We start from the raw sequence: 27,199 nt of genomic DNA, 5'->3' as shown, positions 1-27,199 counted from the left end.
AATGGATGACTTGGATCCCGAGACTCACGAAATCGCAGTCGGCAAATGCTCTCACTTGAATGCCGAGATTCGCCACCGCTGCGCCGGAGTAATCAGCCTTCCAGAGCCAGATTCTGCTCCCGTAAGGAGCTGCAGGCCGCTGGTGGCCACTGTTCAAGCCTTACCCCTATTCCCACTGAGGCCATCACCAAATTGATGTCAGGGCATGCCTAGACCTTATCCAGCTTGATGAAGACTCCTGAAGATGTAAAAAGTAACAGAGTACCTCTACTGCAGCGATGATCTGTCATCGCAGGCCGTCAGCCCTTGAGCGAGGGAAGAATGATCCTTTCCAAACGGGGAGTTTGCGAAATGTGCAGCTTGACCCCCTCGTCCAGTCCCCTAAAAGATATTCCTAGAGGCATGTAGACTATAACTTGGAGTCACAATTAAAATTCCAAGACGACTCCCAATAATTGTATGCTTGAAGCCCTTCTGAAAATATGAAATCCTCGTGGGCCGGCGATTGATGCATCCAAACAACACATCGCCACTCTCACCTCAGAAGTTTCTGGACCATTTGGCCCACTCCCGGCCCATCACATCCCCAGAGAATGTCACGATCATGGGCCGCAGAGATCTCGCCATTATAAAGCTCAGATATTACCCCATACCCACAGGGACGATGTGGATGCCTGGAGCACAGATGAAGCCGGCGCAACTATCCCCACGGGGTCGCCCCAGAATCCATCCAGATCTTATCTGAGACCCTTTTTTTCGTTCGGTATTCGGGAATCTGGCTCCACTAGTAGATTTCAACGTCGTGGCATTGAAACTGGTAGGTTTTGGTGGTTACCCCTGAACGCTTCTGAGGTGCAACACCACGGCGCTGGAACTCAATCGTTTGAAGCCAGCATTCGAGACCGGTTCGTCTTAACATGGCTCAAACGTAGTCTCGTATTCTTAAATATGGTTTTAACGCGGTATGGCAGTCATTTTCGGCCTGATGCCTCATCAATCAAGCTAGGTGTGCAGCCCTGAATTTGTGTTACCCCTTGAGCCTCCTCGACCACGTCTTTACCACAACCCTAAGCCCTTAACTAGTAGTTGGATATTTTTTTTTGATTATGTTAAGGTTAGACTTACTATACTGTTTATCATTAACTTCGATCCTAGTTTGTGACACCAAATGTGCGAAGCTGCTCTCACTTTGTGAACCGACACTTACCCTAGATTGTTTTGTCTCGACATCCAAACTGCACGTAAATGGATACAGCAGGTATTCAATGATTTGCAGTTGTCTTTAAAAGGTATTAGTGATGATTTCCGTTATTTTATGCATTATGTTCAATATTTGTCTGATTTACGTAGCACGGCATGGTTTTGTCGCAGGAAGTATATCAAATCCGATCAGAAAGTAGAATTTGCGCTTATATCGAAGTATCACTTGTCAAATATCAAATCTATCACCTAAAAGTACTAGTTATTGGGCAAACAATAAGCCTAGTGAACTAGTACATACCATCATCCATAGCGAGGGCTGTCCAAGAATGACCTAGGAGAGTAGAATCCGCATCTCGTGGCCCTCACCCCAGAGCCACCCGATCTCGTCATCGGGGCCTTCCTCAACATCAGCTACTCCATATCTACCCCACCTTCTATCGTAGAGGGTGAAAAGAGTCTTGAGCTCTAGGAGGGTGTGGAAGTACCCAAACATGATGAGTCCAGGAATGAAGAACATGTCCAGAGGATTTTGTACCAAGACTGGCAGTGGCTTGATCAGCTTGGTTAGGAAGATTCCTGCAGCGGGGATTGCAAACATCCACGGTGCTTCCGTTGCATACCAGGTGAACGCAAAGGATGTGAGTAAAGCGGCATCGCAGAAGAGTGACAAGTTGAAGAGGCCCGAAAGGTGAATGGCGTAGGCACCCCACGGAAAACGCTTCCACGCTTTCGGGGTACAGAAGAGCATGGTTGCGTGGGATCGCCACGAGTTCCGACCTCGGCGATCGCAGTGATCGATGAACTGCGAGGCGGTGCGGGTAGGGACTTCAACGCATGAGTTGGTAGTTGACTGAAACGCAATGTGCCAATCGTGTTGGATGAGCCACTGAGTGATGAAGTTATCATCGCCAGCGGCAATAGGTCCATACTTACCAAAGAAGAAGCACTCGTTCTGGAATGCCTCCACAAACTCCGGGGCTTGGATGATCTCTGTGCGGTAGAGGGCAGTCTGGCCTTCGATGACCTTAACAGACCCGTCGATGGCATTGGTAGCTCGCGTCTCGTAGTTGAGACTCGAGACATACACACTTTCAATAAAACCCCAGAATGAATTCCAACTAAATCCTGTCGCCTCGCGGCGGATACGCCTGTTCGTAAAGACGCCGCCAACAGCCTCGTTAGTAAAGGGGGCGAGTGCAGCAGTCAAGAACCGCTCATGCCAGAAGACACGATCGTCGGCGAGGATTGTAATACCAGTCGTCAGTTGCGGAATGGCGTGTGCGATCTGGGAGCGCTTGTTAGCCTGTGGCACTGCACCAACGTGAATTCCGGTACTAGGGAACTCAAGCCGAAGCTCACGGATGACATCGTAGAGACGATTTCGGCGATTTCTGCCCACGGTGACGAGGATGAGTGCATAGACGCGGTTGCTCAAGATTGAGCGAATACACTGCTCCAGATGCGGGTTGTCGAGGTCGACGATGGGCATGATGACGGTACAATCTCGATGAGTGATGGCAGGGTGGGCAGGAATTGGGAACGGATGGTAGCATACTGCACCAATGAGATTCCCCATAAGGCGACAATATCGGAAAGAGACCAGAACCACGAAGGCAATGAGGGCAGCGAAGTGGCCCGTCGAAGAGGAGTTGGCCTCCATGGCGAGAGTGATGGTCCGCTGAGAAGGCCAATGCTAGATGGATTATGAGAATTGAGGGGTATAGAAGAGATGGGAGGGAAAGAGTTGGTAGTAACCTGGTGACTGCATTGGCGAAGGTATAGACATATTGAGGCACTCACCCGAATCCAGATGATTGCAGAACAAGACATGGTTCATGTGTTCATTGCAAGGTGTTTGGATATTCAGGACCAGTTGCTTGGGACATGATGATCTATAGCAAAAGTGGTCTTGGGTGGCGGCAAAGTCGCATGAAACCTGGGTGGTTAGTACCACTTCTCTCCCATCTTGTCTTGACGCCATATGTTGGAATTCTGAGTTAGCCACTCTGAGTACTTTGTCATGGTAGAATCGAGCGACGGCCAAGTTTGGGGCTTCTATTGAGGTCCAATCAAAGGCTAGGAGACCTTGTCCTTTGCTCAATCATGAGGACCGTGCCACGGTGCTAAAAACACAGATTCCTTCCTGAACAATGCAATAGCCGACGCTAATAAGTGCGTCAGCCGGTTGGGTTGGGTTGGCGCATGCAGTTCGTTAGTGGTTCCGCGGTTTGGAGGCGTGGCGTGGAAAGGTTTGTGATGTGGTTGGCTGGTTTGGTTGGTTGGCCGAATCCTGAGAGAACGTGACGCCTACGGAAGGCAACGCCCCCGCTTTATCCCCGGACTATGAACAGGAACCGCAGCTAAACCTTACAAATCCACGTTGCAGACGCGGTTGGCTCTCCAAAGACATGGATTGTGACGGGACTTGCGGGAGGCCGTTCTTCCACGTGGATTGTGAGACTCTTCAATCAATGTCTCTTCAGCGTCTGGTCAATGTATCCGTCATGTCATGATGCCCTCATCGTGCGGCTCCCCCTCTCCTCTCCTCTCCTCTCCTCGGCTTCCTCAAGCCACCCAGGGAACGTCGGGAGGCTGATGCGACGCCAACCGAGAAAACCGAACTAACGACGCTCCGTGCTATCCCCGACACCATTTCCGATCCTCGGGGTCGATGATTCGATGATCCATCCACTCGATAATGGAGGAAAAGTGGCCCAGCGCCCTCCCCGAACCGACCAGCATCCACCCAGAACCGGGGTCACTTGCCGGCCTGGGATAAAAAATCTGGGGCCCGCCGTCATGTCAGTCATAAGGAGAATTTCTATCTGTTTAGGCATTTCATCCTTTCACCTCCGCTCACCAAGGCGTCTATCACCATCCTCACCGGTTGTCTCCCACGGTATTATCCTCCGCCGTCTTAGGATTCCCTGCCAAAGCTTGGAACACCTCTGGCCAATTGCTTCTTCAGAGAGGTGAAATGGACGAGAAACGAGATTTGGCGGATCGGTACCCCGAACGCGACTCCGGCAGCCCAGACACGTCAACCTTGAACGATGGAGATGCAATAACCGCCATTCGAACAACCGATAACCGAGGCTCGCCTTCCGACCTTGACGAGGGATCCCCTGCCCAAGACAATGGACCTCCCCCCCCGCCCAACGGAGGCTATGGTTGGGTTTGCACAGCTAGTGTCGCAACCATCAACGCACATACTTGGGGCCTCAACTCCAGTTATGGTGTGTTCCTTGCTTACTACCTGAAGAACAACACCTTCCCTGGCGCCACATCCCTCGAGTACGCCTTCATTGGCTCACTGAGTGTCAGCTCCGCCCTCCTCATATCCCCTCTTGCCACCATTGCCGTCCGCGAGCTCGGTACCAGACGAACTCTGTTCATCGGCGTTGTCCTTGAAACCGCCAGCCTGATCTGTGCCAGTTTCGCCCACAGGATCTGGCACCTTTTTCTCACCCAGGGCGTCCTCTTTGGCATTGGGATGGGATTCCTCTTCGTTCCAAGTGTTGGCATCGTTCCCCAGTGGTTCACAACCCGCCGATCTTTGGCCAATGGCATCTCAGCTGCAGGATCCGGCCTTGGCGGACTCCTCTATTCGTTTGCCAGTGGCGCCATGATTAGGAACCTCGGCCTTGCATGGGCATTTCGGATCCTCGGCATTCTTGTCTTTGTCGTCAACACCATCTGCACCCTTCTAGTCAAAGATCGTAACAAGATCATTGGCTCCCGCCAAGTAGCATTTGACACTGCCCTGTTCAAGCGTGTCGAGTACCTCTTGCTGCTCGGCTATGCGTGGTTCAGTATGCTAGCTTATATCGTGCTCATCTTCAGCTTGGCAAACTATGCTAACGAAGTCGGGCTCAATTCCTCGCAGGCCGCTCTTGTCAGCGCCATCTTCAATTTGGGCCAGGCTTTTGGCCGACCATTCATCGGGTACTTTAGTGATAGGACTGGTCGTATCAACATGGCTTGTCTGACAACATTCATGGCCGCAATCTTTGTCTTTGCCCTCTGGATCAACGGCAATGTCTACGGAGTTCTGATCTTATTCACTATTATCGGCGGTGCTGTGGGCGGCACCTTCTGGGCGACCATCGCCCCAGTCACGGCCGAAGTGGTTGGCTTGGCGGATGTCCCTTCTGCTCTCAATCTCGTTTGGTTGGTCATTGTACTACCGTGTACTTTCAGTGAGCCCATTGCTTTGGAAATCGTGGCGAAAACGGGCAAGTACATAGGCGCCCAGCTATTTGTCGGCTTCATGTACATTGTGGCTACAATGTGTTTGGTTGTGCTGCGGGGATGGAAGATTGGTGAAATCGCCGAAGTTGCTCGAGTGACGCACCAAGCGCCCGAGAATATCGACCGAGTCATGACTGCCAACAGCGAGGTTGTCAGTGTCAAGAGCAAAATGGTAGGGCGAAAACGGATGTTTGCTGAGTGTGGGAAGCCTGGAAGAGTCTGAATGATACGGATGAAGGTCTGAATGAAAACTGGGAATAAGCACACCAAATTACCCTGAATGTTTAGGTAATACATAACACCTAATACATAAAATAAATAGTTATTTTGATGAGAAATAAATAATAATTAGTTCTCTAAAGTTATAAGACCTTCCATCCCCTTCCTCTTGTATCTGAATCCTTATACTTGCATGCATAGGGCCAGATACATAAATTCAACAGACATAATTTGTTAGTAAGAACGCGGGTCCGCTAATAGCAAGTTAGGGACGGATAAGTCAACCCAGGTTAGACCGGGTCATGGAACAGGCATGCTATCATCTGGGAATACTTGATACAGTGCTTCCTGATAAAGTTTCCACTCGACCTTTGCCATATATTATAGGTGTCAGTTGCACTATGCATTAGTGGAGTGTTAATTCCACTTTGCCATTGTCGTCAATGCGATATCCCTGAGCCTACCCAGACGGCCCTGATGTCCTTCAACTCTTTCACATCAAACTCCCCACCAAGTCCACCCAAAGACCCTGTTCCCATCCTCCAATGTTCCCAAAATTCCATCGTGTCATGGCAAAACTTATTATTTGAGGATAAGATCGACACCCCGAACTTCTGGAGAAGAGTCTAAAATAAATTGTCAGTACAAGTCCCCAAGATGGACTCTATCAACGTGATCCATTCACGTAAGTTGCTTCTACAACTAGACTAGAAACACTGATGCATAAAGGGTAAACGGGCAAAACACAACTCACTTCTCTCGTTCTAACCCTCAAATTCGGTTATCGGGCTGCCTTCTACACCCGGGGTGATGTCACCATTTCTCCTGTCTCTATATGGTCCTCAAGGTGCTGGCATTACTATGTGTGCAAATGATTTCGAATGGATCATGGGGGTGCTAGAGCGTACCTCCTTAGAGCCTGGCTACATAAAGATGGCATTAGAGCAAGCGTTATCTGCGTGGGACGATACTTTACCTCCAACTCGGGTTTACTGGGCTCGGAGGTCCCAGCCTCCGCCCCATTCGTCATCTCCCTCACTTTGGACACTTGACGGTTCTGTAAAGTTGATTAATATTGCACGATTGGGGAAGCACGGAAGAAGGACTGACGCACGGCTGACGCCACGGCTAGCAACACGGCCGACCTAACTCTTTGCCTCTCTCATAGAAATTGACTTTGGCCGGCGACGGAATGAGTTTCCCAGATAGGAAATATTCACTACTTTATTCAAGAATCCCCTGGATCTCCTCGAGCGGCTTTTGGACAGCCTAACGGAAACAATTAATAGCCCCCAAAAGACCAGGATGAAGAAAGGGATGTATGGTTTTGTAAGATATCTGGGAATTGTCCAGGTGGCCGAGCATGACTCTACCCGGCTACTACAGATTCCTCAAACACACAACTTTTATACTCACAACTACGATAGATCGCCACCATGAAGCTGTCTTTCTTCCTAATTGCAGTTGGTGTGACCAACGCCCACACGATCTTTCTCTCATTCGAAGTTGATGTTGACAATGAGATCTCCTACAATGTCCGAACCCTTTCCTATGACGGCCCCCTCACTGACGTCGACTCTGAGTCGCTTGCATGCAACGGAGACCCGAACCTGACCACGTCCACTAAGACGATTCTCACCGTCGCCACTAGCTCCACTGTACGCCCTTTGGCGACGTGCCCTCTACTCGGGGCCGGAAGACGTCATGGATGCGTCCCACTTCGGTCCTGCCGTGGCTTACCTCAGGAAGGTCGATGCTGCGGTCACGACTGTGGGCACTGGAGTGAGCGGTTCAAGATCCGGGAAGTGGATTCAATAAAGGGGCCCGAGGCTAGCATGGTTATCCAGGCTCAAGGAACATACCCGGTCACCATTCCTCATCTTGATTCGAGATTCGGACGTGGACGTACACATCTTTCCAGCCTTTCCTGACGATCAATATATCCCTTAAATTAAAACACTCATTGACTTCCGTGGATAATTGTGGTGCAAGTATTGCGAAGCAATTAGACCGCACTTATCAACCAGATATGATTGCTGCAGGGACACAATGGACAACGGCATTTCGCTGCCTATTGGCACCGCGCAGTTCTCTCGGGGTGTTATATTTCCCACATATTGTCCTTGACTTCAGTGAGATGCGAGCTTACTTGGAAAATATATGAATCTGGCGGCGTCTCCGCGTCACTCGCCTTTCCAAAGCAAGTACCAAGCGCCGCCATTGCGTGTACCTCTTAGAGGTTCAAGTCCATGCCTCGTAAGCCAGGACGCCAATATCTGGCCCATCGTAGACACAGTTTCAGGCCCCCTTTAAGTGTTCTGCAAAAGCGTAAGGATCAGTCTAGCTGATTACTTTCGACCCGGGCACAACGTAGTCCACGTGCCATACCTTGCCCCAAGAGCCGATTTCGAGGAATCTGCCAGAACTGTCAAGAAGTTCACGTCCGCTGTTTGAGCGGAAGAAGTCCTGGGAGTCTTTGAATTCGGAAGTCAATGATGCATAAATGCTTGACTAGCGCAAGGCCGTACGAGGCAGCTCTGGCAAGGCATCCACACTCGCCGTCGCTGTTGTATCCGAAGCGGTATTCCCGCGAGCCTAGAGGACGATCTGGGTTGGGATAGACAAATTTTGGATCGAACTCGAGCGAGGAATTTATTGGTTTCCCCGACAAGATGAATCACGGCCACGCGAACCCGGCTGGCACAGAGTAAAGTCAGTTTCGCATAACCCTGTGAAGGAGTTGGTACTCCACACTCTTCGAACCTTGGTATACCTATGCAAAGTTATTATGAAGGATACGAGGACATACAGTCTGAGCACCTCGAGAAACCAATTCATACCTTGGTAAGTTGGCATTCAGCATGGTGTCTCTCACAAATGTCAGTTTGGGTGCCACGTGATCTGGCGTTACTCCTTTGACGCGCTCCTAGGCCCCACTAAAGTTCGCGACGCTGACCTCACGTCATCGGCTTCTTCCTCTATGACTGTGAGCGACCTTTCGCCGTACTTTGACCTCCGGAGATGTGGCTCTTGGAAAATGAAGAGGCCTTTGATGGTAAGAGAGAGAATCTCGGAATATAACCGCCGCCACTGACACTCTCCTTAGGCCGTCGGTTGTGGTTGCGACCAGGCAAGACGTACCTCTTCGGCAGGACCGCCGCAGAGCGTGAGCGACCCAGCACCACGATTTAAACGCTAGACAGCTAACATGCCACTGACAGCTGGCCAACTCGCAATCTCACATAATACGATTTCCCGGAAACACTTGACGATTACTGTCGATAAGGTCGAGGATGGACGATCGCAGAGCCCCAAGCATCGGTCGACACTCACGATCGAGGACTTGAAGACTAAAACTGGGACTGTTGTCAACGGAGAAAAGATCAAGGGCAAGAAATATGAGGTCACGACAGCGTCAGCGGATATTACTATGGGTAAATGTCCCAACAAATTTCGGTAAGGATGTCCGTACATAACACCAGGACTCTTGCTGACCGACCCTAGCATTACGTGGAACCCAGTTGTATTCTCCTTTGTCTTCACGAGCAAGGAGATGCAGACCAACCCCTTAGTGCAACTTCAGGAGAGGTTCGAGCAACTAGATGTTAAACTCGTGACAGAATTCACCAGCGCCACCACACATGTTGTCTCGAAGAAACGCAACACAGCCAAAGGGCTTCAGGCGCTGATTAATGGGAAATACATCGTCAACGAGACATTTCTCAATGCAGTTGTGGAGGCTGCAACCATACCTGAGGGTGCCGATGTTACCGAATCGAGTGCCCTAGAGAAAGATTTTGATGCACACTGGCCGACTGCTATGGAGCACTTACCACCACGAGGCGGAGAGCCAGTGCAGCACCCAGACTCGACATATAGTCCCGATCTTGAGAGAAACGAGATTTTTAATGGGTATACCTTCATATTTTACGACAAGTCACAGTACAACAACCTCCTAGCGCCAATTACCAGTGGTAGTGGCAAGGCTTTACTCGGCGACGTTGTCGCCAATCAGACTGAAGTGGACGAGTTCGTCCAATATGTCAAACATGTTGCAGGTGAGAAGGGGCTGGGCGCTTTTGATGACGGAAGCGAGGGCAAGGGTGTTGTGCTGGTCAGATACTTGCCGTCCAAAGGCTCTGGGGTCAACTGGTACACCGAGTTCATCACGGCAGTGTCATTGCGATTGGATCACCGCCCAATCGAACAGAGCGAGTTCTTGGAAGCAATTCTAATCAAGGACGCGAGCATTCTCCGCCGGTCGCTCGAGGTCGAGTCGACACAGAATACCCAGGACCCTCAAGGAGCCGCCCCAAGTGTGCAGCCAGGCCCTGCACCACAAACTGCCAGCCACGATGTTGAAGCAGAAACGCCAGCACCCGAACCTGTCCAAGAATCGCAACCTGCCCCTAGAAGGGGTAGAACTCGGCGACCAGTGAAAAGGCGGTTTGCAGGCTTTGACGATGACGCAGACATCGACATGGACAATACGCCGCCGGTTCCTGTTGTTGAAAGCCATCCCCCAGCCGAGGAAGAAGGCGGGCTGTTTGTATCACAGGATCCTGACGCTCCCCCCCCCAGGAACTTTCAACGAACACCCGACGATCACAGAGGAAGCGACATGCATCTCCCCTCCCAGAAGATGACCTAATGGAGGGTATGGCCCCAGCAGCGGCAAAGTTCAAGCGGCAGCGGCTGGAGCGAGGAGAGGACCTAAATCCACCCACTCCAGAACCCGAGGAGGCTGCTGAGACCGCGCAACCAGAGCCAAAGAAGAAGATCAAGAAAGAATTTGACATTCTGGCGATGGCGGCACAAAATCGAGAACAGGAGGAAGCCAGAGCTCGGGCAGAGAAAGAGGATTTGGCCAACCTCCCCGATGATGTCGATCTTGCTGAAATTCGCCGGCTCAACATCGTGGAGGAAATTGAAGTGCGGGCCCCGGCCTCACAAACTAGGTCGCGGGAGCAAGACGTTTTGAACGGCCGATGGAACCCGAAATGGAACGGCATGCAGAACTTCAAGAAATTCCGGAAGCGTGGAGAGACGACTGGAAGACCACCCGCAAGGGTCATCGTGGCCTTGACAGAAGTGAAGAACAAGGAGTTTGGCGTGGGTGATGATTACTGGCTCGAGGACGAAGACAGCTATGGCAAAAAGAAACAGACAAGCCAGCCTTCCGGTCTCGAGTCGCAAGGCTCAGCGGCGACGGTACCACCTCCACCTCCTCCCCCGAAGCCTGCCCAGAGGCAAGTTGTCGGAGTTATACTCTCAGATAGCAGCGACGATGACAACGGCAAGACCCAAGAAGCGGAGCCCGCGCCACGAACGCGAACACGAGCATCTGCCTCGCAGTCTCAAAGTAACACTCGGAGCCAGTCATCGAGGGTGACTAGCCAGGGGAGCAAACGTACTGCGCCTGAGCCAGCAGCAGAGCAACCACCGAAGAGACAGCGGCCGGCACGCAAGCCAATAACGACGATTGCGGACAGCGACGAGAGTGATGACGAACTCAAGTTTAGGTTCGGGAAGAGACGGTAATGGATCGACCTCTACAATTCGGGGTATCTTTCTAACTAGTGTACATCTAAATGGTGGTTTCTACCCACGCTTGAGCGCAAGGGCGCCGTGCTAATATACCACAATAATCATGGTTTCAATGCCGGATAAATGCCAACCCGGCGTCTACGTACCTCTTACACGTCTTAGTTGTAAATTATGTCTAGTCCATCTGGTCCATCGCGCTCTCCCCGGTGCCCTCAGGCTCCTCAACCAAGAGACCGACCAGACAGGCGGACAGCATGGTTTCGTAGTTGACCCAGGGGTGGATCTCGCCAAAGAGCTTGGTAGCATCCCGAGCCGCGCCGCGCATCAACTCCGGAACGCCACCGGGGTGGTAGTCAGCGTAGGGAGTGACGTTGTAGACCTTGCCATTGAGGGCCATCCAGGCGTCCTTGCCCTTGCGACCAGTCATACGCTTGAGCATGGAGGGCGTGACTCGTAGATAGGATGTGGATGGTTCAACGCCACGGAGGTCAGCATTGGGACCGGAGATGCGAGCCCAGTCAAGAGGGGAGTGGCCCGGAGTGAGGAGGACCTTGCGATTGGGCTTCGAGGGCTTGGAGGAGTGGGAGGGAGGCGGCGCGAGGCCGGAGGACGTGGGAGCACCACGGTTCGGGGTCGGGCCGCGAGCGCGCTGGGCGGAGTTGGGGGCCGGGAACTGGGCGAGGGACGGGGGACGGCCGGCCGGTGGTGGCATGCGTCCGGGGGCCGGAGGAGGGGGCATCATGGAGCCTAGGGATGTCGGAGCGGTGGCATAGAGAGTGGGGCCTTGAGCACCGGGGGCCCGAGCGAGAGCAGCAGCGGTCGGCCGGCTGGGAGTGGAACTGAGAGGGACATTGTCGAGGGAAAAGCTGGGTACGAGGATCGAGGGTACACTTGCTGGGGTGGCCTTCGGGGTGGTTTGTTCGTCAGGTTCGGTGATGGTCGGGGGTTCGATGAGGGTTGGAGGTTGGATGAAGGGCGGAGGCGGCGGCGGCATGGAGACAGCATCGCGTAGCTGTGTGGAGGAGGCTGAAGAGCCATCGCGACGGCCGAGAGGTACCTGGCGTTGATGTTGGTCACGGTCGGACGAGGCAGGCGTGGTTCGGTTCTTGAGCTGAGTGCCCGGTTCAGCCCGTCGACCCGGTTCTACCCCGTGATGTGACCCTTGATCACGGTCATCGGCCTTTGCTTTTGCGTCAGAGCCAGTGATTGCGCCTGCGCCCTTCCAGCGCAACAGCACCTGGAGGGGAGTCAGCCACGGGGGCGGGCGGAGGATGACCCAGACGACGGAGGCGACGATAAGCGATATCCCCACGATGCCCATGGCGACGGACGAGGCGATGGGCGATGGGCGCGGGGGAAATCGAGCTGAGGGATCTGGGAGCGCAGAAGGGCAGCAAGCGAAGGTCAGGCTCAGATCCCAGGGGGTCTGGGCGCTGGACGGACGCCTGGAGACGCTGGGAGAGTTCGCTGGGGGGCTGCTGTCGGAACGTCGATGCGGGATCGCGCGGTGGGTTGTGGACTGGTGGTTGCAGGATCATCGAGCCACTGCTGCGGCGTCTTGAGATGGACGGGTTGTGAACTTTGTGCTACGTACCGCTAGTGCCCGGCGTCCCGGTGCGTCATATCTTGCACGGATATGTCAGCGGGCAAGTGGCTGTGAGACGCGCTGGAGGCCGAGAGACCGGGACTCCGGGAGCCCTGAAATTCAAGGCGCCGGCGCTGGCTGGCCGGCTTTTTCAGTGCCTGGAGCCAGTGTAGGTTTGCGTGCCAGCGCCTGTGCCAAGATTGATTGTCGACCGCTGTCGATAACGGATGTCAAATTTGGCGGGGGAGGTTATTTTTGGACCCCTGTTTTGGCGACTCACCGAGTATGTGCGCAGTGGTCCTCTCTAATTTGGCATGATGGCTTAACAAAGCTCCGTCTGCCCCCGGGTCTCACGAGTCCGCAGCGTGTGGTTTTGTTTTTTCTTCCTAGACAATTTCTTTTCACAAGTTGGCTCACTAACAAGAGGCTGCGAGCTGAGACTCGGTCACGCAAGTGTGGGTGGTGGCGTGGACTCGGTGGCGCTGGCGGCGCCGGCGGCGCTGGCGGTGTCATGCCACACCGGCGATCGACGGGTGGTGGCCGTCTCGAGTGAATCCCGGGACGAGACTCCATGTGTGGATCGTTCCAAGCATCTTCCAGGGAGGACGATGGAACCAAGGGGCCGCCGGGAGCACCCACTGGACTGTGGAGTCGAGATTGCGAGCTGTCGAGGCGGACGGCATGAACGGGCAATCAGCAGAGATGACGGCCATGAACTCGGCATTGGGAAGCAATTGAATAGTTTGGTTGGGCTCGCGAACCGCATCAAGGGTGGACCAGGACCACGTCGACACGGACCTTGCAGAATAGGGACGGAATGCCAGATGCACCGGCACAAGACGGCGGAATTGGGCAACCATGAGCCATGGTCGGGTCTCAGTTGTGCTGTTGTTTGTTGTTGTCCAGTCCATTCCGAGTCATCCCCGCCAAACCAAATGAATCAATGCGTGCCCGGATGACCTTGCGAGACACAGCTGGGTTTCCCATTCCCAGACATCATCATGCTGCGTCGTCGATAGCATCAGCTGGCTGTAATTATCCATCTGCTCCCGGGAACGCCCCTAAAACATGCGTGAACCCGTCCCCCGTCCGCATCCCTGGGCAGATGATGGAGGATGACATGGCACGGCCGGGGCTGGCCTCGCATGGCAGGGGCCCAGCGACTCGGCCGCCAGCCCGCCATGGATTGTGGGCGCGGATGCTGCAGTTTGTGTGGTTTGTTCGCTTTGTGTGGGCGCGCGGATGTGAGATGTGGGTTTGCTCGACCTTGTCAATGGCGGTCAAAGGTCAAGGCGAGGCATGGGCTCCATCCTTTTTGTCCCTTTTTTGCCCGGGCATCCAGCATTCAAATCCCCTCGTCTCCCTCGTGCTCTCCTCCGCCTTCCGGTCCTCTTCCTCTTTTCTGCCGCTCTCGTGCCTCTGCCCTCTGCTGTGATATTTCTTGTCCCTGGAGGAGTCTTGCAATTGCCCACCGGCCCTTGATACATCCGCACTCCCGCCAGTCTATCTCTCACCGCCCACCCCGCTACGACTCCAGTATTTTTTTCCTTCCGCCTGTGCCAGCGCCACACTCCCGGCCTCCAAGCCCCCGGGTCACTAACGCCCGCTATCCTCCAGCGCCCTTCAGCGCCTCAGCGGGAAATCCCTCTATGGCTCCAGGGGATCTCCCCCTAACTTAAAATTGTTCCCCCCCAGCCATGCCGGCTAGCCAGTAAAAACACGCCTATCAAATTCGGGACTGCGCACGTCTCCGTGCTCCCGTCCCCGTGCCCCGTCGTCAGGATGCGCACTCTCAACTCATCGGCCATCAACATCAACAACTCAACTTCGGCCTCGTCCTTCGACACACCCTCCTCGCGATCTCCCGTTCCCGCCCTCACCTCCCACAACGGCCGCTCCGCCACACCGTCCGCCAGATCGCTCTCCGCCTCCTCTGCCAACAACACAAAGCGTTTCCCCGCTGCCAAGTCACCGAAGTCGCCCGTAACGGCCACACCTCAGATCCGCGCTCGGTTCCCCTCCGCCCCCGTCATCTCCTCCGACTCTCGCTCGCCGCCGCTCGGCTTCCACGAACACAAGCAGCAGCAACATGTCCTGGCATTAACTACGACCACGACACGCTCATCCTCCTCGAGCGCCTCCAAAATGCCGCCGGGCGACTCCAGGCCCCGGCCCCCACAGCTAAGCGCCGCTGCTCTCAAGAATGTCGGACGAACGCCCCTTACGCCTAAGATTGCTGCCAAGGGCCTTGCGGTAGCTCCCCCCCTTGGACGACGGTCGACACAGAATCGAGATGACGGCTTCGTAAACTCTCTCACTCCTCGCTCCGGTGGCCGCCAGAGCCGTGGCGAGAGCACAAACACCACACCTAATGGCACCCCAAACCCGGAGCGAGGCCACGATGGCTGGGACCCACGAGCAACTTTGGCAATTGACGGCGGAAGACAGTCTCTTGCCGCGGCTGATTCTCCAGGAGACTCTGTAGACTCCAAGTTCTTCTACGCCAGCGAGGCCCGGCCTGTCCAGCAACCACCTTCCCGGCCCTCCACCGCTGCCACGAAGTCGTCCAAGACTTTCTTCTATGCGAATGGGGCCACCGCCGAACCCAAAAGGGCCATGAGTCCTCCCGTGAAGCCAGCCTTCGCCCCGATGCTGGCAACGCCTCCTGAACCCGCAACCTCCAAGTTCTTTTACGCCAGCGGCACTCCCGAGATATCTTCGAAAACAAGTCTCCAATCCTCTGGCCCGTCGTCTAGCTCAAGCTCGAGGGTGGCGGCTGGACGCCCGAGCACGAGCAGCTCAGCTACTGGCCCTGGGCACTGTGTGCCTCAACGACCAATGTCTCCAACAAAGATACTCCAACAACCTCCGCCAATCCTAAAAAACACGACAACACCCGGCCTAAACAGCAGACCTCCGTTAGCTTCACCGCCCCCTCTGGCACCCTCTTCGAGCGCCAATACGAAGAGGCGAATCAGCACTGATTCGGCCCCCAGGTCAAGGGGCCATTCGAGGACCGTGAGTGTCCCTACCATCGACTCGCTACACTCTCCCAGGATGCCAGTCTCGCCGCCTCAACAACCCTCTGAACCGTCGTCTCCCCCTGCGAGCCCTATTGTGGTCCAGCCAGCTATGACCATGGCATCCATCCTCCAAGCTGTCGAGGACTTCACCGAGGAGAATGATGAGGACTCATCTCCAGAAGTCCAGAGCCCGACAAAGTCGACACACCCCCCGGACCCTGTGAATGATGTGGTGACCAAGGCCCGGAGAGAGCGCAAGGTCCAGGACCTCGAAATCAGAAACGGTTCGCTCGAAGCCATCAACCGAACTCTTGAGAGACAACTACGAAAGCAGACAGCCGAAATTCGCAGGTTTAAACGCATGTCTCGCATGTCTCTTGCCTCAGCAGCCTCTAGCCGAGTCCCATCCACAACACTCCCCGATATTCAAGTCAACCTCCCCGACCTAAGCGAGGAGGAGGAATCGTTCATGTCAGAAGAAGAAGAACCGGACTCCCTTGACGATTCGGACCTCGAAAGTCTCGATCTCTCATCTGATCCTCTCGAATCCAATGAGAAGCTGACAATTCGACGGAATCGAGACGAGCGTCGCTTACAGCTTGACCTCACCAAGCACCAGGAACTCCTCGTTGATAGCCAGAAAATCAACCAAAGCCTTAAGCGTTGCCTCAATTGGACAGAAGTTCTCATCAAGGAGGGCCAGAAAGCGCTCGAATACAGCGTTCGCGTATCCGACGTTGACTTTGGTGGCCACGTGCTATTACCTCCGGACGAAGACGATGCATCTCATCTCGACGATGCATCTCATTTCGACGACGCATCTCATTTCGACGATGCATCTCATCTGGACGATGCATCTCATTTGGATGACCAACTGCTAGAGGATGATGACCAGCTACTAGAGGATGACCAGCTACTCGAGAGTATAGACGCTAGGTTAGAACCGCCACCGCCGTGGGAAAAGAGCTCCCAGGACCGTGACAGCGGCATTGAACTCCAGGCCGAAGGAATGTGACTGGGATTGCTCCCATCGATCCAAAGCCACCCGCAGTCTTGAATACTAACGACCGACGGCGGCCTGTAGCCGTACACAATCACCACTCCCGGCTTCCCCCTTACAACTTATCACCACCAACTAGCCAACCGACCATACACGCATGGCACACGCACTACATACACATACGCATAAACAAAAGGGGGGCCACATGCATACTGGGCGTTGGACGACAGGCGTTTTCTCTCTTTTTTCTCTTTTTTTCTTCTCCACTTCCCCTCAGCGACGCCGCTGCCCACCACGCTACCGTTTCCTTTCTCCCGAATCTCATCAAGTCACATGCCTATAATGACCAGGACGGAGGTTATCGTCTTTTGTTTCACTGATCGAGAAGCGGGTCGGATATGGATTGGAGCCCTATCACTGGGGCGTTTTTTTATAGCTTTCTTTCGCTTTCTTTCGCTTTTTCATTTGTGTATTTGGTTTTCGGATTTGTATAACAGATACCCCGTGATAATTCACGTACCGGCGAGTCAGAAAAAGAACGGAAAGGGTGATTGGCGGGATTTTCAAAGAGGAGGTGATATGGATATCAATCAGATGGCTCCCGTGCTTGCTCTTAAAGAGATAACTGGTAGAGACTGTGGGAATTTGTGGATAGACCCCACGAGAGAAATATCAAAGACATGTTAGAGTCAACCTGTGCTTGTGATTTTGTTTGATGTCTGTTGACGCCTCTGCTTTGATGCCGTAGCTAGTGAGGCCCTGAACACAGGAATGGGTTGGGGAATCATGATATAAGGGGGGAATGGGGTCATGAGAATTATGTCTAAAATCGTCGCCGGCCGTTTGTGTCTCGCATCGCTTTCTATGTCGTCTCCTTCCGACAGCCATCGTCGTATCTCACGTTCCCTAATATACCCCATTGCGTTATAGTTCAGCCATCGCTCATCACTTTTCCTCCTTAAGCCTTGGGCACGTTGGGCGCATCAGCGGCCACGTCCTCCGCCTCCTTCTTGTGGCGGCTCTTGTGGTCTTTCTTCTTCTTACCCTCCTCGTCCTTGTCCTTCTTAATAGCAGCCTCGGCGACGAGCTGCTCGAAGACGAGGTAGTCGCCCTCTTCCTCCGGGGATCTCTCGGCCTGAAAGTAAAAGAGTCAGTTCATATGTTCGGATGGAAGCCCCATTGGGCACGGTGTATTGTAATGTAACGTACCTTGTTCAGGATATCTCCAATGAGAACCAGGGCCTGGGCGCGCTCTAACCGCTTGGAAAGGGCAACCTTCTTATCGTTGAGGATGCTGTCGCACACCTCGCGCAGAACGCTCTGAATCTCAAACTTGCTTCCCCTCCAGGCGGCGGTGAGGATCTTGCCGGTGACACGGCGCTCGTACTCGGAGCGCTTCTCGTCGGTCCAGTCCTCGCCACCCTTCTCCTCCATCTTGGCCATGTCCTCCATGGTCTGCTGGGCGTCGATGGCGCTGCTGATGGTGTTCCAAGTCTCCTTTACGAGGGTGCCCTTGTCCTTCAGCTTGCTGAAAAAGCCACCAATACCGAGGAACTTCTGGCTGCGCAGCAGAGTGGAAGCCTTGGAGACGTAGGTCTGGCCGATGGCGTGCAGGATATCGATGCCGAACGACTCCATCTTGAGTTCCTCGACCTCGAGGCGCATCTTCTCCTGGAACGCCCTGGTGACGTCGGCACCCTTATCCGTCTCGGTCCACACGCTGCATCGGTCAAGCAACTTGCTGACGAGGTTGTCGACACGCTCCTGGCGGATGCGGGCACGCTCCCTCTCGTACGCGGCCAACTGCTCGCGCTGCTCCTTGGACAGGCTGCCCTTTTTCTTCTCTTTCTGCTTGAGCGCCTCCTCCGAGAGCTCGCCCTCGGTATCCTCGTGGGACTTGTCCATCAGGGCCGGTCGAAGGGGGATCTGGGTGCGGTTGCCGGAGCCGGTCGAAGGGGCGGGGGATGTGGCTTGGGATCGAGGGGGAAGCGACGGCGGCGCATCGGCAACGCCTCCGGGAACGGCGGCGGTATGGGGTTTCTCGGACGACTTCTCCTCCTCGACCACGACGGTGGGCGGGGGTGGTGCCGAAGGGCCTGCGGGCGGTGCGGCGCCCTGATCCTTCATGCTCTGCTTCAAGGCCTCATCGGTACCAGGGAAGTCACCATCCTCAGCAGCCGCAGCTTCAGCAGCAGCCGCCGCCGCTTCCTCCTCCTCCTTCATGGTGATGTCCATGGTGGCCGTGAGGTCCTTCATGAGACTGATCTCGCCGATCCAGTCGAGGAAGGCTTCGCCGCCAAAGATGGAGGTGAAGAACTCGGCGGGGTCGGCGAAACCCTCCTGAGGCTTCGCATGATCCTTTCCGAACTTATCGTAGGCCTTGCGTAGGTCGGGGTCCGATAGGACCTGGTAGGCTTCGCCGATGGTCTGGAACTTTTCGTGGGCGGTGGGATCGTTGGGGTTCTTGTCTGCGAGGGGCTCTCAGTTAGCCTCGACGAGTTGCATTCCAACCATGCCCGCTGATCGGAGAGCCTAGGCATGGAGTTAGAGGAACTCACCTGGGTGGTGGACGATGGCCATCTTGCGATAGGCCTTCTTGATTTCCAGCTCGGTGGCTGTGGGCGCGACGCCCAACGCATCGTAATAGGCGGTATCGACGACCATCTTGGAGATCTGCCGTGTCGGCCTGGTCGCTAGGGCTTAGAGTCTCCGCGTGGGATGAGACGGGAGGTGGAAGGGGGAGAGAGAAGGCTCGCGGGTGAGGTATATCTGCAAGGTCGAAAAGTAGAATGTTCAATGATGGCGTCGGGTGTCACCCAAAGCGTCCAAACCAAGTCTCACGCCAAGGCTACGCCTACGCAACAACCCGCCGTAGCACGCACGGTAGCAGGGTAGCACAGAGCCACATCAGCAGATGAGCCACTGGAAGCCACTGAGCGTTAGGGCGGGGTTTTCCCGGCTTCAGTGGGCTTGGGCGTCGTTGCCCAGCCGTGGATCCTCTTACCCCCGCCACTTGGGGCAGTTTTTTTTTCTCAGAAGCTGAAAGGAGGGGAGGGCGCCTACGTAATGGCGGGGCAGGGTTTCGCTGAGTCCGAGACTGCCACCTCGCGCAGAGAATTAGGTCATCTTGCCCAATACGTCACGGCGCTTCATGACGTCTCTCGCACCCGTGGACCCGTGGACATGTAGATTTGAGCTGCGCATCATGTGGCTTTGTTTCTTTGCGAGAGTTTCGCAACGCAGGCAGCCATCGATGCTGTCGTATTCGCGTCCACAACAACTCCCTGCTCCGCGCTAACAAAGCTGGTGGCATCATCCCGACTCCCCACCCAGTCTACATCCCTATAGCGATGCTCCCTGGGAGTTTTTGGATCGTGCGCTGCGTAGTAGTAATAACAACTCTTTTTTACTCTGGTCTAGTACGACTTTCTTGAACACCACCAGTGTCTCAATCCAACTCAAATCGTCTTCACACTCTATACATTTCTGTCCCAGTCCCAATTGCCGTTCAGGGATGGAGTGCACTTTGACTGTTTGATGCGACTTTTGGACTCAAGGCTGTCTCATGAAGCATAGGACCGGGAGTGATTTATCATAGCCGCAGTGTTTATGTTCCTATGAAATGATAAGAATAGTAACGTTATTCGCAGTCGAAGTCTTGTCATTGGCCGCCGATCAACTCATACAAACTGTGGGAAACAAGAAACAAAGTTAAATATATATTCACTTCATGCTGATTAATTTGAAACGCCGGTCGCCTCCATTCCCGAGACTCTAACGGTGAACAGTGGTGTTCATCAGAGGGCCCGAGACAGTTTACCTTGTGAGGCCGTCCAACTTATTCCATCTGGTGGCACAGAGCTCCAGGTTGCTTGCGCTTCTCCACAATCCGGGCAGAATTGCTAAACCACAAGAGCCGCATCATAACCTTCATGTCAATCTTCAAACATTCCTGCAAGCCATTCCAGGGTTTCACCCATTGCCATGACAGCAATGCAAACAGGCATCCTAGAGGAAGACGTGGCAACAGGATGTCACATTCCGCTTATTGGCTCGCTTCCCAAATGTTGAGAAGATTGAGGCGCAATTTCCCGAAGTCTGAAGCAGAGAGTGTGGGGTTGGGATAAATCCGGCTGAGCGGTGTAGAGGCCCGGCTCGGAAAACACCATACATTTTTATGGGGGTCGAATATCGCTATATGGGAGGTTTACCGTCCCCCAGATGCACGACGCAACCACGACCCTACGTGCAGGCATTCCCCTCATCTGAAAGATCGGATGGTCATGGGCGGAATCACATCGAAGACGAATCAGCTGGGGTATTCAGGGCTAACGCTAGAATATTGGGTCACAAGCGACTTGACTCAAGCAGCAGATACCCGTAGATACGGTGGCTGCGGCAAGACGGGGCGACGACCCGGTGGCCTGGACCTACGTAGTATGAAGACGGCCAACCGAGCAAGCGGAACGTGGCGTCTCAGTTCACGACGCCGAGCCTGCCGACCTCTCACAGGAGGCCCATCGTTAAGGTTGTACGTTCCCACGAGTCGCAGTAGAGTGGAAAGCCAATTGAGCTCGGTGACCCCCGACTCATGCAAGTGAGGCCAGGTGCTTTCGTAGTTAGCAATACCCACGCTTCTGTCAGAATGGTAAGATAGACTAGCCGCGCGCTAGCCGTCGGGTTAAGTGCGCGTTGGCTAGGACAAGGAGGGTGGGCGCTGCAACCACTATCCCTTTGACTGTCGTAAGCCTCCACTTTTGTACCTTGTAGGGATCTCAGCCAAGCAGAGAGCATCAAATAAAAGGTACATTGATTCCCACCTAATTTTCGTGGTGCCACAAGTCCCAGCAATTCCTAGATCTACATAGAGCTACATCACACTCTTAACATCGGCGGGGTTGATTCTTACCATATGATGTCACTCTGGGTATCTCAGCTGTAGCAGGAGTCTCGTGGGTCCCGAGACCTAGGTGGAGGCTTACGACAGTCAAGGGGATAGGGCGTCTGGCATCTGGTAAACAATTCGCACCACTTTAGCCATCGCCTCGGAGCTTCGGTATGCTAACTGATCGGTACTATCACAATCAGAAAATGCTTGAGCCCTTCCTGGAATGCTTGCAAGGTCCAGTCTCGAGAGGTCTGACAACAACAAACAGCTAATTGCTGGAAAGGCCCAGAGCCAAAACGTCTGGGCTGTGCTGCGTTTGGCCTTGATTGCCACTACCGAAATACCTCAGCTCCTTAAGTTAGATCACAAACTCTCTTCCCAGATTAGCGCGGTCAGTATGCCGTATGTTCCGCAATACAGTAGGTCTTGTACATCGGTTAATCAATTTATCTAGAGCGTATGTGAAATAATAAGAGCCGAATTATCCATCTATTGGGTTGGTAGAAGGCTCACACAGTAGACTAATGACTCAGAGAGTCGAGCCGTCATCACTATTGCAACCTTATTATACCTGAGGTGCACCACATAATCCGACTAATCATCGCTCGAGATCAAAATCAGGTCCTTATGAGGACCCGTTGGAAGTTGGACCTCAAGATAACGAAGGAGTGTATCAGTGACTAGCGCTTCAAGCTCCTGCCGTCGACCCGGTGGGGTTTTTGTCTTGATGGAATTGATCAACATTACAGGTAGTGATTTACCAGTTAGTCCATGCAGACTTGCCTTAGCCGAAATTCACAAGGAGAGAAGGCCGTCTGCATGTCCACGCCAATTGGCGGACAGACCCTGCAGGCTTGGAGAACATCTGGGGTCGGGGATATTCTCCGCGTGGGCCGAGCCTATATTCCAGCATTGACCGAGATTTGATGTGACGGCGGATAGCATGGCGGCCTTATTGTAATAAGCGATCCATTAAAACGACATCGCGTGCACCCCGGTTGCTGTGCCGATGCATCTACAGGGGCTGGAACGCATCACAGCAATCGGCAGATCGCTGTATCCGGGATCGGGAGCATCCAATGCAGAAATGAGCACCTGCACTAATGTGGATTTACCCGGAGCGGAGGGCACTCTGTTCTCTTCTTCTCCTCGCAGTGACTGCGAGCGACAACAAAACGACGCGTTCCAGCAGATTTCTCGGTTGCAATTGCCATAAATCTTTGCATCCTTCCATCTTCTGGGCGTCTGAGTTGACTTCTTGCGCACTGTCCATCCCTGATACCCCTTGCTCCGCCGTTTTTTTTTCTTGCTCGTCCCCGCCCTCACTCGAGCGCTCGTGCAAAAATGGGTGCTCTCTACTACCTCTTCCACCCGAACCAGCTTCGGTCCATCATTCAATGGTATGTTGCTCGCTCCTGCAGTCTTTCGCAGATCTTGCGCGACTGACGCTTTTGCCGCAGGAAAGTCTGGCACGACCCCGTCCACACCCGTGACCTCAAGAACGAGTCGCCAGAGCTTCAGGAATGCTTCCGCTTCCTCAACCTGACGAGCCGCAGCTTCTCGGCCGTCATCCAGGAGCTTAACCATGAGCTTCTCGTCCCCATTACCCTGTTCTACCTTGTTCTCCGTGGCTTGGACACAATTGAGGATGACATGACCCTCGACATCGAAAAGAAAGTCCCTCTCCTGCGGAACTTCCATACCACCATGGTGCAGGACGGCTGGCAGTTTCACGAGAGCAAGGAGAAGGACCGCGAACTCCTCGAGAAGTTCGATGTCGTCGTCTCCGAGCTCAAGAAGATCAAGGAGCCCTACATGGAGATCATTAAGGACATGACCCTCAAGATGGGTAACGGCATGGCGGACTACGCCCAGAACACCGAGATGATCGAGAATGGTGTCCAGACCATTGAAGAATATGAGTTGTACTGCCACTACGTGGCTGGCCTAGTCGGAGAGGGTCTGACGCGCCTATTTGTGGCATCAGAGCTCGCCAACCCCAAGCTCGCCGAGCGACCTTCCCTGACCGAGTCCATGGGACAGTTCCTCCAGAAGACCAATATCATTCGTGATCTGCACGAGGATTGGGTAGATGGTCGAAGGTGGTACCCCAAGGAGATCTGGGGCAAGCATGTCGACAAGTGGGAGGACCTCTTCGACCCCAAGCAACGTCAGAAGGCCTTGGAGTGCACTTCAGAGATGGTCCTCGACGCCCTGAAGCACACTGAGGAGTGTATATTCTACATGGCTGGCATTAGAGACCAAAGTGTTTTCAACTTTGTGGCTATCCCCCAAGCCATGGCCATTGCCACCCTCGAGGCCGTCTTCCGAAACCCCGCGGTGTTTGAGCGCAACGTCAAGATCTCAAAGGGAGATGCCTGCCAGATCATGTTTGAGTCTACTCAGAACCTCGTCGTTGTCTGCGAAGTCTTCCGAAAATACACCCGAAAGATTCAGAAGAAGAACGATCCTAGGGATCCCAACTACCTGGCCATTAGCGAGCAGTGCGGCAAGGTAAGCCTGCCACCGAAACAAGATGCTTGCCTCCAAACTAACGAGCAACAGATTGAGCAATTCATCGAGACCTTGTTCCCTCGACAAGACCCCAAGAAACTCGCCGTCGAGACCAAGCAGAAGGCGAACGACCAACCCACGATGGACCCTGGCGAGGCGGCGGTCCTGTTTGGCGTTGTTATTTTTGCTTTGCTCGCTATCTCGGGCATTATGGTGCGTCGCAATCCCCATGCCTCACTCTTCCTCGGAAGCTAATATGTGTATAGATCGGCACTGCCTGGATCTTTGGCGCCAGATTCGATAATGTCTTCAGTGAACTCAGCGTCTTCCTACCAGGAAGCGAGGCCAGCAGCCAGGCCGCCAAGCCCTTGATTACGGGCCATGACGAATTGTAGCACTATTCACCTGCTTTTGGGTTTTGTTTCTTGTCACTTTTCTCACGATATCCTAACGTACATAACTCATTACCAGCCCCTCCTCATAAGGAGTCGGCGGCCCAAGCCTGATGAACATGGCGGGCTATATACTCTTGTTAATACAACCAGCAGACAGCGTGGCACATAGCGGTGCCACGGTGCATTCAACGTGTCCCCGGCGCCAACCCTTTCGGTGCCCAGCGCGAAGAGATTTGGTCGCTCTTCCTGCGCATGTAATCGACCAATCCAGCACGGATGTCAAATTGCAATTCAGTCCTATCATGACTGTGGTTGTGCCGAAGAAGTGCTTATATCAACACCCGTCGCTCACTGGCTTCCGTCTCCGTACGATGGCCCGCTGCGAGTCCGTCTTGACCTCACCTGGACGATGGACTCAAACGCGGCGAGCAAACATGCCATATCCCAATGTCTAGTGTGGATAGTTTAATATACTCGTGACGTTTCTCCCGCAGCTTGTCCCCCAGTCCTATACCATGACCAGTATATCCGTACACCTAGTATATCCGCACGGTCTCCATGCAGAGCTGTATGTGAGGCTTAGGGTTTCATCGGCGCATGCTACGTTGGGTTGCAGCTGTTGCCTGCAAGGATCGACGTGCCTATCATCTAGTGTAGTGTACGTACATGGTCTCACTAAACACGCCCAAGATTTCGTACTGTGTCATGGCCGGGTCGTCAACAAGCAGCCGCACGATCAATGCCATGCCTTCGACGCACGTTGAGTTTTGTAGCCATGAAAGTCACCCGCGGAGGATTTTATGTGGGAAGGATGGCGGGCTGGTCGAATTGTTGGTTCATGCGCTAGACGCCAAGAAATATGCTCGCAGACGCTGCGTTGTTGGTCTTGCTGACAATTGTTCCCACGATTTGCGCTGTCAGTTCTGCCCGTTGGTTGCCTGCTCCTCGTGGCTGTGTTTTGATCTTTCGGGGCCGGATCAGCAACACCACGTCAGTACTAAGTTGATATGATTCCTAGTTTTTCAGTATCCCGTCTATCTTGACATTTTAGCATTCTCACATTTCCGCATTTTAAAAATGGCTTATCACCCAGCTCTTCTCTTCTCTTCGCTATTCGCATTCATATCACTTGTGGGCCTCCTGCCCCTCGTCTCGGCATGGGATGGGCCTCCATTGCAACCCACCATCCCCGGCATTGCGTTTGGGCTCACTCCTGACATCGGGTATGTTGCTAGTTCTGTCTTCCGATCGTAGTCCGTGCTAACCGGGCATAGCACGATCGCGATACACTTCCCGAATGGCACGGTTGTCCAGATAGACCGCACTGAATGGAAACAGTCGCAGTCATACAGAACCTTCATGAGGAAACCCGACGGCCTTGCGGCGGATGTTGAGCGATGCAACTGGCTGCCGTCAAACTCTACCGACTATGACAGAAATGCCGACTTTGAAGTTGTGAAAGCTCTCTTGACCGAATTCAAGGCTGTGGTCGAGGCAGTGCTCGGCACACAGATATGCTTCGCCGAACTCGTCATCCCCGACCTGCGCCAAAGTTACCAGCGCCGTGTTATCGAGGAGGCGCTTGTTGCGGTTGGTCTGAGGCAGATGCTCAGCACTTCAGACGCCCCCAAGGCGGCGCTTTATGCCAACGACATCGAACATCCGGTCGTCGATGATGAGCAAGTCGTCCTGGTTGTGGGCTACAGCAAATCCCACCTGAACCTCGCCCTCTTCTTAGACGACGAGGGCCTCGTAGAATCCATCCGCCAAGACTACCAGCAAGGTCTCGGCGCAGACGACGAGCCGCGCCAGGAGCACTGGCCCGACGTAGTGGTAGCCCTTAATCAGATCTCGTCGCCGCCGTTGGGAAACTCGGAAACGGGCAGCTCTCTGCCGCGGAACATCGAAAAACTCGTACTGTACGGGGACGCACTGGAGGCGAAGTTTCTCGACGTCTTGAGGTTGGCCGTGGGTGCGGAGCTCGTGGACAGGGCGCACGTCTACAGCTCGGCGGGTGCAAGTACCGTGGGCATGGCGCAGATGGCATTCAGGCTTCAGGATGGGAACGAGTTTAGGGAGGCGGCGGCAATTGGATGCACAGGGCAATCTAGACTATAACGTTGAAGGGCCCGCGACGAGTTGTAAGTAGTGTTTCTCCCAACTTGTTCTGGCTTGAGCACTCCCCTCGAGAAACCAGTGCACAGGATTACATGGTAGACACCTTACGCTTGTTCACACATCTCAACACCATAAATCCCTGGACCGAGGTTTCAAATGCCACCATTCTATTCTCGGTTTCCTCGTGCGCTGGCCGTCGATCAATATATTTGTAATAACCCTTTCCGAACTCCAACGACTAGCCCTCCCGGCTCAAAACCCCCGATTCGAATCCCTTCACCGCACGGCCAGCCGAACCAAACATGCGAGATTCCTCAGCTTGTGCCTGCATATTCACGGCGGCGACATTCCCCCCGGTCTCCGTCCCCATCCTCATCCACCTGCGGACGGGGGTCTGCCCTGCGGCCGCGTCGGCCTGAGGGGTTACATCGCGGCAGTGAGACTCGGTCTTCTTGA

The 27,199-nt window shown here is 54.0% G+C and overlaps 9 protein-coding genes across 9 annotated transcripts; 5 read left to right on the top strand and 4 right to left on the bottom strand.

The window, feature by feature from the left end:
• Positions 1-1,534: 1,534 nt before the first annotated feature.
• On the bottom strand, positions 1,535-2,863 carry BGZ61DRAFT_342095 (uncharacterized protein; the record flags this gene model as incomplete). The annotated part of the gene is made up of 1 exon (XM_046239480.1): positions 1,535-2,863. One exon carries the CDS (start codon positions 2,861-2,863, stop codon positions 1,535-1,537), a length of 1,329 nt encoding a protein of 442 aa, XP_046109379.1.
• Positions 2,864-3,711: 848 nt separating this feature from the next.
• BGZ61DRAFT_442784 (uncharacterized protein) lies at positions 3,712-4,030 on the bottom strand. Its single transcript, XM_046244788.1, has one exon. The coding sequence runs from the start codon at positions 4,011-4,013 to the stop codon at positions 3,825-3,827; it is 189 nt and encodes a 62-aa protein (XP_046109378.1). The 5' UTR covers positions 4,014-4,030; the 3' UTR covers positions 3,712-3,824.
• BGZ61DRAFT_442783 (major facilitator superfamily domain-containing protein) lies at positions 4,027-5,814 on the top strand. The gene has a single exon (XM_046244787.1). It carries the CDS (start codon positions 4,181-4,183, stop codon positions 5,675-5,677), a length of 1,497 nt encoding a protein of 498 aa, XP_046109377.1. The 5' UTR covers positions 4,027-4,180; the 3' UTR covers positions 5,678-5,814.
• Positions 5,815-8,637: 2,823 nt separating this feature from the next.
• On the top strand, positions 8,638-11,214 carry BGZ61DRAFT_514018 (uncharacterized protein; the record flags this gene model as incomplete). The annotated part of the gene is made up of 5 exons (XM_046252194.1): positions 8,638-8,728; positions 8,780-8,839; positions 8,895-9,129; positions 9,178-10,222; positions 10,255-11,214. Exons 1-5 carry the CDS (start codon positions 8,695-8,697, stop codon positions 11,212-11,214), a joined length of 2,334 nt encoding a protein of 777 aa, XP_046109376.1. The 5' UTR covers positions 8,638-8,694.
• A 181-nt stretch (positions 11,215-11,395) lies between these two features.
• On the bottom strand, positions 11,396-14,148 carry BGZ61DRAFT_514017 (uncharacterized protein; the record flags this gene model as incomplete). The annotated part of the gene is made up of 4 exons (XM_046252193.1): positions 13,326-14,148; positions 13,086-13,191; positions 12,815-12,845; positions 11,396-12,739 (listed from the first exon to the last, which is right to left on the bottom strand). Exons 1-4 carry the CDS (start codon positions 13,714-13,716, stop codon positions 11,396-11,398), a joined length of 1,872 nt encoding a protein of 623 aa, XP_046109375.1. The 5' UTR covers positions 13,717-14,148.
• A 439-nt stretch (positions 14,149-14,587) lies between these two features.
• Positions 14,588-16,843, top strand: BGZ61DRAFT_343248 (uncharacterized protein; the record flags this gene model as incomplete). The annotated part of the gene is made up of 1 exon (XM_046239578.1): positions 14,588-16,843. One exon carries the CDS (start codon positions 14,588-14,590, stop codon positions 16,841-16,843), a length of 2,256 nt encoding a protein of 751 aa, XP_046109374.1.
• Positions 16,844-17,786: 943 nt separating this feature from the next.
• Positions 17,787-19,492, bottom strand: BGZ61DRAFT_342242 (X-domain of DnaJ-containing-domain-containing protein; the record flags this gene model as incomplete). Its single annotated transcript, XM_046239489.1, has 3 exons — positions 17,787-17,963; positions 18,038-19,296; positions 19,387-19,492. The coding sequence occupies 3 exons, from the start codon at positions 19,490-19,492 to the stop codon at positions 17,787-17,789; spliced, it is 1,542 nt and encodes a 513-aa protein (XP_046109373.1).
• Positions 19,493-22,802: 3,310 nt separating this feature from the next.
• On the top strand, positions 22,803-24,687 carry BGZ61DRAFT_126270 (isoprenoid synthase domain-containing protein). Its single transcript, XM_046237097.1, has 4 exons — positions 22,803-23,116; positions 23,177-24,230; positions 24,282-24,443; positions 24,497-24,687. The coding sequence occupies exons 1-4, from the start codon at positions 23,061-23,063 to the stop codon at positions 24,623-24,625; spliced, it is 1,401 nt and encodes a 466-aa protein (XP_046109372.1). The 5' UTR covers positions 22,803-23,060; the 3' UTR covers positions 24,626-24,687.
• Positions 24,688-25,702: 1,015 nt separating this feature from the next.
• BGZ61DRAFT_473304 (uncharacterized protein) lies at positions 25,703-26,743 on the top strand (the record flags this gene model as incomplete). Its single annotated transcript, XM_046248442.1, has 2 exons — positions 25,703-25,848; positions 25,900-26,743. 2 exons carry the CDS (start codon positions 25,703-25,705, stop codon positions 26,741-26,743), a joined length of 990 nt encoding a protein of 329 aa, XP_046109371.1.
• Between the last annotated feature and the right edge of the window lie 456 nt (positions 26,744-27,199).

Source organism: Ilyonectria robusta (assembly GCF_021365365.1).
Source record: "Ilyonectria robusta strain PMI_751 chromosome Unknown BGZ61scaffold_3, whole genome shotgun sequence".
Taxonomy (NCBI): domain Eukaryota; kingdom Fungi; phylum Ascomycota; class Sordariomycetes; order Hypocreales; family Nectriaceae; genus Ilyonectria; species Ilyonectria robusta.
Note: the sequence above shows the minus strand (reverse complement) of the source record. Positions and strands in the feature narration are given on the sequence as shown.